This window comes from Ruditapes philippinarum, unplaced genomic scaffold (genome assembly GCF_026571515.1).
Source record: "Ruditapes philippinarum isolate M1 unplaced genomic scaffold, ASM2657151v2 ctg1011_1_1_1_1, whole genome shotgun sequence".
Classification (NCBI taxonomy): Eukaryota; Metazoa; Mollusca; class Bivalvia; order Venerida; family Veneridae; genus Ruditapes; species Ruditapes philippinarum.
The window spans coordinates 8,327-22,092 of record NW_026856759.1 but is presented as its reverse complement, the minus strand read 5'-3'; the positions used below and the strand labels follow the sequence as shown (position 1 = coordinate 22,092).

Genomic DNA, 13,766 nt, shown 5'->3' with positions numbered 1-13,766 from the left:
TTACTCAAAACTACCAGATTTTAAGCAAGAGGCTATGAATAATGGACTTTGATTCAGTTTTTGACACATAATACAATATATAAGGCAAGCTTAATCATTAAAGTTTAATTTATCACCTAAAACGCACTTTTTAAATATGAAAATTACCATTTTTGAAGAGTGTTTTGCAGTATTTAAAATAGTTTTCCGCAAAGTCTGTGACACTTATCACAATAACTCCTTGACAAGTAATCATAAGAACTCCATCCCTCGTGTAACACTTCCTCCCCCGTGATTGAGTATGAACATGTCACGTCTGTTGATCCGACCGCCTAAGAGGACTTATAGAAATTGTAAAGGTGTTATTACTAGATCTAGCTATTTATATTTTTTAATCTTTATATATTCTACACATATTTTGTTATTTTATTGAATGAATATTATTTACATGTGTCCATAACATGCATAGCTTAGTCATTTGTTTAGAAAATAAATCGACTTTCTCAGACTATTTTGGTGAAAAGGAATGCTAAGCAGCTCTTATGCAACGATACAATGGCATCCCAATGTGTTCAAACAAGGTATGCCGTTATTTTCTAATGCTCAGATTTGTAAAACCTGTCATATGTTGGATTTCAGATCGAAATATCCGTCCAGAGGGTTATCCATCCATTGAGCGGATATACCGATCCGAACCGCAAACATATGTCAGATATTTATATATAGAATTAATTTTCTTTTGTTACCATTTTCTTACAGATTCATCCATATTTAGTATTTAAAGCTCCATACTTCCAGATGAGCTAAAATGTTTCTAGACAAGAAAACTTGAGTAAAAAGTACTGAGAATTTTACAAATGAAAAGATTCAAGATAAAAGCAATAATTTCTGTGTTATGAGCGATTTATGATCGATTTTGCAGTATTTTCCCCAATATTTCTACTGCGTTACTAACGCAGTAAGGGCTATTTTTGCATATTTCGACCTCTTTTTGGTAATATACATGGGTTATTTATGCTGTTTGCAATGTAAAAATTATTTTCTTTGTTCACTTCACAATATTTTACTTTTTCAAAATTTTCATGAAAATAAACATGAATCTTAGTTTAAACATATTTATTCTCAGAATATGTACATAATAACATTTGAAATATATACACATACAAAATTTGACAATATTCAAAGAAGAGGATTAGAACGAAAGACTAGGTCTTAAAGATTTCTTCTCCTTTTAGTTGTTAAATATTTCGGTGTCGAACTGGTGATGTAAAATTTTCTGAGAAAAATATATATACCATACGTATAATAGAAAAAAATATATATGAAAAACATGCATCTTGAGATGTGCTGCTTTAACAGAAACTGTTATTTGAAGCCCGCGTCGCCAAAGTAAAACCCAATAAAACTGTTATATTTGAAGCGCATTTTCTGCAGCTATTATTACTCCTAACATTAAGCAAAGCGTTTCTATAATCTACCCCTACCCCACCATAACTAAATGGTTAGAGATACAACTTCGGAGTCTCATATGTCCTATCGTATCAAGAAATATATGACTGTTACTCAACATTATCATGCAAAATTACATAATAATGTAGAGTTTGCTATGTAGCGTCAAGCAAAACGCTTCCCATTTTATCACCATTCAATCACTGGCATCTATAAGGGTGTCATGCAAACATTAAATTGAAAGCATCCCGGCTGCCCCTTTTGATTTTTGAGTTCCAGGGCAAGGTTTTAGCGGTATATTTTGATAAACCTAACAAAGGATTTAAAAACGGTTGAAATTCCTCATGTGATCATGTCATGATTCGCTCATAGCCTTATTATTCCGTAGCGAAATTCTAAGGTCTTTCAATGTGGACAGAATTAACGAAATCGCTGAAAAATCTACAAGCCAGTCAATCCCTATCCATCACTGGTTAAAATTAATCATAACCTAGTTGCTTGCTTATATCTATTTCCATCTGTCAATTTAGTGTTTCCATTTTTATCCGCCATAGCTTTTGGAACATGTAATTCCTTTAGAAGTATGAAATCAGACAAATTTTTGCATTTCTAAGCGGCAATTTTGATTTGATCTTTTGAACGCCAAGGTTAAAGGTCAACATTATTTATCTTTAGCATACCCGTATTAGTTTGAAACACTTAAGATACCATTTTAACCATAAAACCCTTGGATTCAAAATTTCACAAAATCAGTACTGTCTATTATACACACATACATGTACATACAAAGATGTATTTTATTAATATCTTATATGAATGATCATCAATAATTGACGGACAATATGTAAATTTATCCACTATATAAAAATAATAACAAGGAGTAAAACACTGATGTTCTGAATTATGTAAATTTCCAAGGAATGACATTCAATTCACAGTTCTATCTCTTCTAGTCTTTTAAAAACGTCGTATTTGATAGTATCAGCAAGTTGACCAATAACATCGGAATGAGATCGGCGAAAGTCAGTACATTTAATGGTGTTTGTCATGTAAAACAGATACTTGTCTGCACGGCGAACATGTTTGGTAGTTGTATTCAACCATTCCTTTCTACAATGTCTATAATGATGTATAACGGCTTCATTCACATTCTCCATATAACTGGAAAAAAAGAAATGGCTTTTATAAATTAGTTGGGCATGTTGTTGTTTAATGATTGTCATTTTTCTTTTTCATTATTATGGTAAGAGTTATTACATATTAGTTTGCCATCTTTTTTAATTTTACTTTAATTAATGAGCCTAGGGATTTAGAAAAGATGATTCAAGTACCTAGTAAAACCTTGTAACGGTTTAGCTACATGTGTCCACACACTTCCTTGTCGTATTCGAGATGGCATATATACACCCTTAGGTCTATCCAACATTGGAAATGTACAGTTGCTATATCGTCCGATATGAAGCGGGTGGTTTTTGTTTGACGGGCCCCACGTATATGCATGGATTCTAACGAAAAATAACAACGCCCCAACATTCTCTGTACTGAACTTATTTTCCTAGAAAACACAAAAAGAACAAATGATGCATAAGATGTTTGCTTTAGAGTAGGCATTATGCGTAAAAAAAATCGGCATTGGTACCAGTTACATATTCGTAGAATAAGATGTATTAATAATATGACGGTTCGGATCGGAATATGGGCGGGTCTGCGAGGGACGCATATTCCGATCCGAACCGCAAACATATGTCAGATATTTTTCTTGCATGTTTCAATATATATTAAATTCCTTTTTTTAATGAAAAATTTCCCATGCAAATTTTTGTCAAAACACTCTGTACTGTTTCTCTTACAACAGCGTATGAAATTACAACTTCATTCGTAAAGTTAGAACTTTATGAATGAAGTTGTAATTTCATACGCTGTTCTGCAAAATTATGCCATGCTAAGCATGCCATTGTATAGCACGCGACTCATTTGGTACCCCCTCAAATATTAGATGAAATTTCCGGAATGGGTAGAACTAACGGAAACACCAGTCTGATATGCAAGAAAGTTTGTTTAATAATTTTGAAATGGTTTTGATTTATATATGTAATACTGACTTTTCATTCTATGTTAATGATCCAGACATAAAGCCAGTTTCAATAGAGTAAATAATAATGTGCATAGCATACAATTTTTTTATATATTTATTTATATGACGAATGTGACTTTAAAAATGACTTACTAGGTATATTTTCCAAGCATTTTTGAAATGTTTCGTATTCGGTAGTAAGAACTCATCTGTGTCGATGACTGCAACATAATCATAATGCCTTAGTCGTTCCTGGCAGTCAAATAACACCACTTGTTCATCATTCCAGTATTGATTGTCCTCATCACCAATGCTGCGTTTTACGATATCTGAAAATATTCCTTAACAAGTCGTTAACAAGTCGTTAAATGTCAAATAAACTCATTCGTTCAAGTATAATTGAGAAAATTGTTTTATGGTTTACAAATTATATTTGTCTGCCAGCTAGCTTCTTTATCCCTCGACGGGAGAGGGATATCAAAATAGCATCGTCTGTCCGTTCGTCTGGCAAGGTGAACGAGATTATATTTGTTGCGTACAGGGCAATATGAGTAACGATATATTTTAATAATATTTAAATAATTCTGAACAGACAACATCAACAACAAAAAATTATAAGGACGTCTTTCCTGAATAACTTCGTAAAATCGGTCATAATTCTAAAAAAAATATTGAATGAATAGTTCTTTTTTGAATGTTCTTTAAATAATATGTTGAATATCTACCATTGAATGTTTCATTTACTTGATTTGATATGTGTATATGCCTAACCATTCTCTAGAATTCTTACCTTTCTCTGGAAGGTCAAAGTCATAAACCTGAGCCATTCCACTTCTTTCATAAAATCTCAGAACCTTAGCTGCTTTTAAATTTAATTGGTAGGTATATGCTATAACCTTGTCAACACCAAATAATTTATGGATCTCAAACCATTCTATAAGTCTTTGTGCATCTAAAGATCCAAATGTAAGTTTTACACAGACACCAACATTCCGATTTCTTATATTTTTAGGACGTCTTTTATGTTTAATGATTGTAGTAGTGATGTAGAATACGTTTTCCTCTGGACAAGTTGCATTTTTATCACTTAAAATAGTGATCGAAGAAATATCGTTAATATCAAAGTTAACTGGGCATTTGAACTGCTTTTGCCTGTAAAGTAACGTTTTCTAGAAATAACCAATGAGATTTATTCCAAGATAGAACGGAAACGAACGTGCCATTCTTTAATCTGAAGCAACATTTAAAATCAGAAGAGGATCCGTTTTTATGTTCCCATCCAGCAACAATAGCAGTTGGGGATACTTCAGTAATATTTTGTTTTTGATTTTGTTTAAATGCCTGATCGTTTTCTATATAGGCAATAATGGCAGAAAATAAATATATTCGACCATTTTTAGTTTTTATAAAAGGTGGCACGATTTTTGCAGTCACATCTCGATTTGTCAAGTGTGTTACATTTATTTCTAGTTGTTCAATAACGTCAGTTTGCTGAAATGATAAAAATATTCGGTTTATAAAACTAGTATATTTATAAATATCAAGAAGTATATCTAAACTTTAATATAAATAGACAAAATAAGTTAGAAATGAACGAGTGGTTCTAATGCACAGTCGTAATTTTAAATGACGATGTTTATCTTACCTTATTTCACTATATGACCCTTGCATTGTCTCATTGCTTTATATTCGAATACATTTTTTTTGAGCGCGTTCTTTAAGGATTCTGTTTTTTTTCTATCGTATATAAAACGTTAGACTGGAGATGATTTTAGATATATAGACAGTTATACTACCTTTAAAACAGAGGTTAGACTGTAGGTGGGTTTAAATATATAGAAAGTAATATTACTGTTAAAACAGAGGTTATTCTTGAAATGTGTGTAAATATACATGGAGATATATTACCTTTACAAAAGAGGTTAGACTGGAAATAAGATGAAATTCTGTTGGAGCGAGAAAGATCACTATTATTATCGCAGCTATATAAACCATAATATTTCCCTGCAGACGAACTCTACAAAAGTTGCAACGGGACAGTCGTCTCATAGTGCGAACCTATTAAACAAGACATGATTGACATATGTAAATAATTGGTCATACAAAGGCTGTAAATTATTTATCAAGAAATAAGAATAAAACTTGTTATCAGAGAGTATCAAATTGTATTCACTTTATCCGAGGTAAAATAAAACAACATTGAAAGGGACATATAAAGGAAACACTTAGCGTCTTTGAGGTTACATATTTATAATTAACGTACAGAGACTGGTCTATAGACAGTATTGATTGTGTTACGAGGGATGTTCGTAATGTATTGCTTATTTCTATCTGTAGACTTCAAATTTCAAGTTAGCTCAAAAGTGTTCATTTCATGCTCTCGAAGTACTCCCCGTGGTTAGAAATGCAAAGTTTCAGCCGATGTATTCACTTCTTGAAGGTGTCACGGTACGCTGATTTTGGCACAGTAAAAATATTCTAATGAATGGCAGATCCAAGTGCTTGTCAGGACTTGTATTTCCGCCCTGCAAGGAAGGATTTCAATTTCGGAAACAAAAAGAAATCACATGGGGCAAGGTCTGGAGAATACGGGGGTGATGCAAAACAGTTAATTTTTGTTTTCAAAAACGCCGAAACTATTGCGAAGGTATGAGCGGGGACATTGTCATGTAGAAGACTGATATGCTTAAAAGTTAAAACCAGTGACAGGGCGTCGTTTCTTATAATACTTTTTCTGTTTCTTAAGAACTACGTCTTGTAATACTTCCCAGTGATACTTTTGCCCTTTTCACCGGCACTTTTATTGCGACTCCTTCACCAGAGAAGAAGATTGCATGCAAAACCTTCTTTGCACTCAAAGACCGTTTAGCAATTATTGGGCGTTTGTTATGTTCAGTGGCTCAGATTTTGTTGCTAACTTTTCTGACTGGCTCAAGATAATTGACCCAAGTTTGATCACATGTGACGACATTAGCAAACTGTTTTGTCATATTTTGGAAACATTTGAAGCAGCTTTTTGGCCACCTTAACCCGTTGTCTCTTTTGCTTATCGGTCAACAGATGTGGCACCTATCTAGCAGAAATCTTTCCGACTTTTAAATGCTTCTTCGAAATAAAGTAAAACGTTGATAGTGATATGTCTACCTTTCATGCAATATCACGAACTGTAAATCTGGCATCTCCTTCAATGATATTCTTTATTTTGGAAACGATTTGGTTACAAATATCAGATTTTGACCTACATAATTTTTGTGCATTTTTTGATGCACTCTACACCAGACTCAAATTTCTTTTTCCATCGCCTAACTGTGTCATAAGACACACAAGAAGGGCCATAAGCAGTAGAGAGTTCTGTCATCAAACTGCTTCAAAAAGCAACCCAGTTTTGAGCGAATTTTGATGTATGCCCGTATTTCATCTTTTTTGTCGACACTTGTACAAACCATTTTTTACTTCAGTGGTCAATGACTGCGTGTATTTAAATTTTGCAAATTGTATGTCCTACACTAAGTCTTACATGTACATTTATACACCGTTGTGTAGGTATTGAATTACCCTACACAGGTATGTATTGGTTGTTATCGTGTACCTTGTGGATCACGAGATAGAGGACAATAAGCAATTCATTTCTTCTATTATGACCAATGACTGTGTTGTCGTTGTTGTCATTTACGATCACAAAGTTTTCAACTTATTGAAAAGAGAAGGCCATGATAACCATAAAATAGAATAGAATATAATAAAAAGCTTTCCAGTCATTGGCCTTAAATTGGCAAATAATCACATTATAATAACGATACTATACAAGATGCACGAACTAAGTTGAAACATAACAACTAAGCTTAAGTATTTTTAGCAAACACAATAAACAAAAGATTTTGTAACAATAATTAACCAAGGCATGCATTAAATGACAACATTGAATAAAAGTGACACTATGAATACTAGTAAGCCAAAAATAATAATCCGCTATATAAGTTCAACCAGATGAAACAACAGTTTTTAGAAATTCGAGTCTAGACAAAAAACATTTATGGACAAACTTGCTACAGCATTAATAGGACAAGTATTCTAACAAACCATCATATACACAAACTGTTCTGACCTTTTTGTAGTTTTAAAGTTTGTCAATTTTTCAGATATATGCGATATTTAGAGCGGTCTTGCAAAATCATAAAAATGACATCTTAACATAACGTGTTCTTCCGTTTCAATATCTTGTTAATAGACATCATTTGCAAATTCTATTTTTAACAGGAATATTTCAATATCTTCTAGTTTCTATTTCTAGTTTTTGAGCAATGATAAAGTTAAAACATCATAAAACTCAACTATTTTAGTCGTTGTTTTTATCAGACAAGCAATATGACCGCATGTAGTTCACTTCCTGTAGCCTCTTCTAACTTTTCTGAAATAGCTAGGAAATATTTTTAAAATACAGCATGGCTGCCTTTAGTCCTATCTCAAGTAGACCATAACTTTTCTAATTGAATGTATTGAATTTCTATACCCCATTACTTTAAACGTGGGAGCATACTTTGATGTGGTGGCTCTTTCGTTTGTATGTCCTGTTATCTTTGTTTGGTCATTCTGAGAGAAGTAATAAACTTAAGTTTGTTAAATTTGTTATTGCCTTTAGCTCGTAGATGATTGATTTTAAGTTCAGTAGGTCAAGGTGAAGATTACAGGACCCAGTGACATTGACCACCACTATAACGCTATGGTCTACAGTCCTTATATGAAAGATGGAGGTTGTGTATGACTGATAGATGACCTCTTTAAATGTTGAAGCTGATAGATCAAAACCTCAAGGTCACCGTAACATTGGTCACTAAATAATCATCAGACCAAAAGTCTCTTTGGCATACATTTCTGATTTGTTTTGTATAGCATATAACCAATAGTATTTGATAAAAGCGAAACTTTTTAAAGACATTGCTCTGGTCATAAGACGAATCCTATTAATGTAGAGGTCATTTGTGAATATCCCAGCGACACCCTGTGTAAAATCCTTACTCAATCGATAACCGGAATTTTTGTGAAACTTCATATAGACATTGTAAATGGTGATAAGATGACCTCTTTTTTATTGTCAATAGGAACATGGTTGAAGACTTCCTTTAGCAATTGGCCTGATGTTTATTTTGTGTCCAATGTTACGGTGGCCTTGAGGTTTTGATCTATTAACCTCAACATTAAAGAAGTCATCTATCAGTGTACGTTATTCGATATACAGGCAGCCCTTATTTTGAAAATTTCCATAATTGGTCTTGTCCAAATTAAAGAAAGTCAATTCTTTTTTTAAATATTTATTATGGTATGTATGTTTCTTGACTTGTTAATTTTTTTCATAAAGACAAGACCCGATATACATTTATTGTGGCGTATATCTATTAGATAAAACAGCATATTTTCCTTCTTAATCATTTTAATGCTATCCTTAGTCCGGTTTTACTTAAAAGTGGTGCAAAGCTTTTATAATGTTAGGTCATTAGAACAATTATTCTAGAAAAACTGTTTGAGCAAACGTTCTGATTTTTGTGGTCTGGACCTTCATTAAATAAAACTTTTTTTTAATTCAAGTCCCGTCATGTCAAAAAATCTCAGTGGAGTATCCCTTAAATTTATAAAAAAAATGAATATGATTAAATTTGGGTATGGGGTTTTATGTCAAAAAGTTACATAGTGAATATAAATAAAACTATTCAGACCTTGGAGGCAATTGTTTCAAAGTTCATTATTTTTTTTTAATTCACGAATTCTTAAGAGTAGTAAATGAAATGTAACTAATTGTTGTTTCGCAATACTTTAAAAACTATATGTATATGTCAACATTTATCCTACCATATTTGCGCATTGAAGTGTATATTTAAAGTTCGTCACGATCAACAGTTTCTTTTTCTTTTTGCTTCTCTCACACGTTTATTTCGATGTTATTCACAGACCTATGCAGTTCAGTAAATTAACTCTTGCATAACCATGGAAACTTTAGATATACATTTATTAAATATATTGATAGTTTGTCAAGTTCACTTCAAGAACACATCGCAACAAATGATCTGTTGCACTTTAAGGTATCACCTACGAAATATATGCAATATAAATTTAATATCACCATTTAACAGATTGCAGATTGTGCATGCTACAAAATAACACATAATTACCATTTTATTATACCTATTATGCAATAATATGTACAGAGTTTCCAATTACGTAATTGCCCTCCTGAGGTTGTCCCTTTCTTTCATGTCAATGGTTTAAGCGCTTCAAGCTTAATGAAATAAAGAATCATAAATGAAACAGCAAAAAAAAAACCTCATGTTATCTTTTTTTAATTGAAGTATTTGGGAATAATGACAGTTGTTTGTTAAAGACAGATTTTAATATTTGGGAAATTAGATCATGATTAATGTTCAATTCTGCTTAAGCCGGTGCTAGCGTCCATGAACAGTTTGTACACACCTTTCTAAACCTAACTGCATTAAAAGGGTTATCCATGTCAGTACGAAAAAATAAACGGACCACAGCCTGCGGTTTCGGCAATCGCAACTACTGGGCCCTTTCCGTCAGTCTTCGGATAAGTACCTCGAACACAATAGTATGAATACACAGAGCGGATGCGGAATTACGGTCTAAACTTCGCTAAGAAACTAAACATGTAAACAAATAGTAATTTAATGCTGGTAGTTGTTGACAAGTTTATTGCCAAAATATGTAGTAAAAGTCCACCAAAAATAAGTGAAAGCATAGGTACAAAAGCAAACAATACATTATCTATAATATATTCATTATTATGGTTGTAGAAACCGAAAGTACAAAAAAACAACCTGTTGACATTTAGTCGGATTTGTTTGAAATTGAACATCAGTGAGCATATTTAAATTACAAATTGTTGTCAGTCATATTTTCTAGCATAAAAGTACCGGAACATACATTAGATGTCAAATGTATACATTCGTTTTACATTATCTCTGTTTCGTTTACATCTGAAACAGTGTGGAAGAACTACTTTCAATCCGTATTGTTTCCGAGGTTATTATAGATAATAGCCGAGGCAGTTCCAAATGCAGTTTTGGTAGACTAAACTGACTTACCACTTCCTTAAACGCTTGGATGCTCTCCCTGGCGAATACTTTTGTAAAATAGTTTCTTGTTTACTCCAAATTATGTTAATAGTAGCGTTGAAGTGTAATTTATATTGAACTTAAAGTGTGTCGCTATTTATGTCCCTGTAGCGTTGTTGCAGTTTAATTCATCCCGAAATAAATTATTTGTCTATAATTTGTATCCTCAAGTTATGCAACAGAAGGCACATGAAAGTTAATATTACATATGACATTAGAAACAGTTTGTACATTTAGAGCTTTTTGTAGCATATATATTGTCGGTATAATATAACTATAAGCCATGCTTGAATGACTTGTATGATAACATTTATCTACATCAAATTTGAAAAGGAAATGTTTATCAAACAGTACCGTCATATTTTAAACGTATATTTCCGTGATTTGGGAAGACTACTCATATATTAATTGTTGGCAAAACTGCAAAGCAAAGGGAGTATCATATAATTTAGTTCAGCATATAAGATACATGTTTTTATGAGACAAATTTGTAACTAGATCGCATATCTATATTAAACTTTAACGACTTAAGACAAATTTAAAGAATGATGAAAAGAAAAAAAATACGCTCAAACAAGAGGGCCATGAGGGCCCTGAGTCGCTCACCAGAAACAACTGCTTTTCGGAGTTGGAAATTATCCATTGTTAATAATTTCTGATATTAAATATGAGCATAGAATATGTTTAAACAATAATTTGAAGAAATGCCATGACCTGGAACGATTAAGCTTTAGCTTAAACGGCGCCAATCAAATTAATATAAGCAAACTTGATAAAAGACTACCTAATAATGCTACGAAGTTTGGTGATCATCTATCAATTATTCAGTAGGACAGTTTTTTTTTATATTTTTGGCTTTAGTGGCCCCTAAAAGGGGCCAATCAAATTAATAGCAAAATTGATAAAAGACATCCCAAGAATGGTACAGACAAAGTTTGGTGATCATCCATCCATTAGTTCTGTAGAAGAAGATGTCTAAAGGTTTTTTTCTATTTTTAGCCCTAGAGACCTCTAAAAGGGACCAATCAAATTAATATGAGCAAATTAAATATAGACTACCAAAGAATGCTAAAGACAAAGTTTGGTGATTATCCATCAATTAGTTCTGTAGTAGAAGATGTTTAAAGAATTTTCTATGCTTAGCCCTGTTGACCCCTAAAAGGGGCAAATTGAAGTGTGACTGTCAAAAGAATGCTAGTGACCAAATTTGAAGACAATCTGCCCAGCAATTTCAGAGAAGAAGGACGGACGCCGGAGTATCCTCCTTTGATACTAATAACTCACCCTGAGCCTTCGGCTCTGGTGCGCTGAAAAACATATTTAATGACGATTATGAATAGAATCCATATAGAAAATAACAGAGACATGCATTTATTAACACATTTTGACAAAAAGTGTTTTGTAAATCGATTTGTGTGAAAAATAAGCAAATATATTAACTAAGAATACGCTAAGCACGGCGGAACTGAAAATGTTGCAAGGTCAATTGTTTTCTCGTTTAGGGCACACGAATGTGTTTACTTTCATGGAATGGCACCGACGTGTCTCTTTGAAGATTCAATGATTATCCGCCGTATTAACACATCAACTTATGTTTTGAAATTCAAAATTTTGCTATTTCATGTAAAATGTTGAATTCTGTTGAAGCCGGTGCTGCGGGGGTGTAACTGTATGTTTTAGAACTGTCCATGAGTAGGCTCAATCAAACCGAGCTTTCGACATTTTCAATTTTGCCGTTGTGGTCGTTCTTTACTTTTTTTAACACCACATCATCTTAACTTGTTTGTGTCGTTGGGTGGAACAGCAAAAGCCGGTGCTAGACGGCGTGAGGGATATTGCACCTTTTCATTATCCCTCATGTACAGACACAATCAAACAGAATCTGCAATTTTCATGTAATTTTGTTGTAATTATAATATTTCCAAGAGATTGTTTTCATATTTTTATATCATGAAATAAATGAATTGAGTTGAGCTGAGTATATGGAAACAACTGAATCGCCGATCTTTTATGCCATTCACATAGCAATAACCTTAGCATCGAGTATAGGAGTACACCAAATGTGACCATTACATTTGTGATAAACTAACATATTGTTGCATTTTTAGTCTTAAAAACCATTTAAACATTTTCTTTAAACTTTCAATTGTTTCATATCAGATATTTAATATTATTTAATAGTGTTATACTTACTGGCCGATTTTTTGACGCGCATTTTACTATATCATAGACTAGACTGCAATTGTTAGTTTTTTGCCACGTTATGTTATTCAAAGATGAAAAAGAGCGTACCAAAACATCATATTGACATTAACTTATACTTACATAATATAAGAAGGAACACATTTATGTACGGTATCATATTAGGATATACGTTCGAGAGACATTTCAAAGAAGACAGAAAATGCATTACTATGGAAAGCCATGGCTGTCTCATATTGTTATTTTTCCATTAATTTAACCATTTGGATACTATATAAGTTCACTTCGACAATATATGAATTGAAAACGCCTTCTTATTAAATCGGAAACTATTTTATAAATCCAAAGTACAATATATGAAACCATGCCGCCAGTGTATGAAACAAAGGTAGATATATATAAGTTGGTTTTCTCAGTATACGATACATGTACCAATTCTTCAATATAATTATGGTATCAAAGTAACCTTATATGGAACCAGATGTCCTTATATGAATACGAATTATCAATATATACGATTCTTCCATAGCAACCAATGTTGCATTTCGCGCATGCGCATTCTGCGTAGGGCAAAAGCGCAATAAAATTGACAACAGTGTATGATACTTTAAGGCTTTTAATAGTCGTGATTCCATGTTATATCAACCAGAAAACAGTAATTTTGGGATGGTTTAATGCGGTTAGTACTTAAAACGTCAATTGATATTTATAACAGATATAATAAATATATGCAGGACTAATAATCCAATGATCAAAAGGCGCATACAAAAGACGTATGTATAAGGTATCATTAGACGACTTTTCATCCGTAATTTAAATTTAAACAGCAGGGTGTTCAAGATTAAATTTTATAACCCCTGTATTACATAATATTACACAATGTGTATTGTACGACCAGGTGGTGTCAAACAGATTGACACGCGACCGTGGTTGCATGT

The 13,766-nt window shown here is 32.7% G+C and overlaps 1 protein-coding gene across 2 annotated transcripts; it reads right to left on the bottom strand.

Moving 5' to 3' along the window:
- Positions 1-1,078: 1,078 nt before the first annotated feature.
- LOC132747616 (uncharacterized) lies at positions 1,079-10,870 on the bottom strand. Of its 2 annotated transcripts, XM_060737035.1 has the most exons (7): positions 10,597-10,870; positions 9,680-9,773; positions 5,411-5,560; positions 4,293-4,993; positions 3,656-3,831; positions 2,760-2,983; positions 1,079-2,589 (listed from the first exon to the last, which is right to left on the bottom strand). In XM_060737035.1, the coding sequence occupies exons 4-7, from the start codon at positions 4,327-4,329 to the stop codon at positions 2,361-2,363; spliced, it is 666 nt and encodes a 221-aa protein (XP_060593018.1). In that variant the 5' UTR covers positions 4,330-4,993; positions 5,411-5,560; positions 9,680-9,773; positions 10,597-10,870; the 3' UTR covers positions 1,079-2,360. The 2 variants fall into 2 exon arrangements, with proteins under 2 accessions (XP_060593018.1, XP_060593017.1); XM_060737034.1 differs by lacking the exon at positions 9,680-9,773.
- Positions 10,871-13,766: the final 2,896 nt, after the last annotated feature.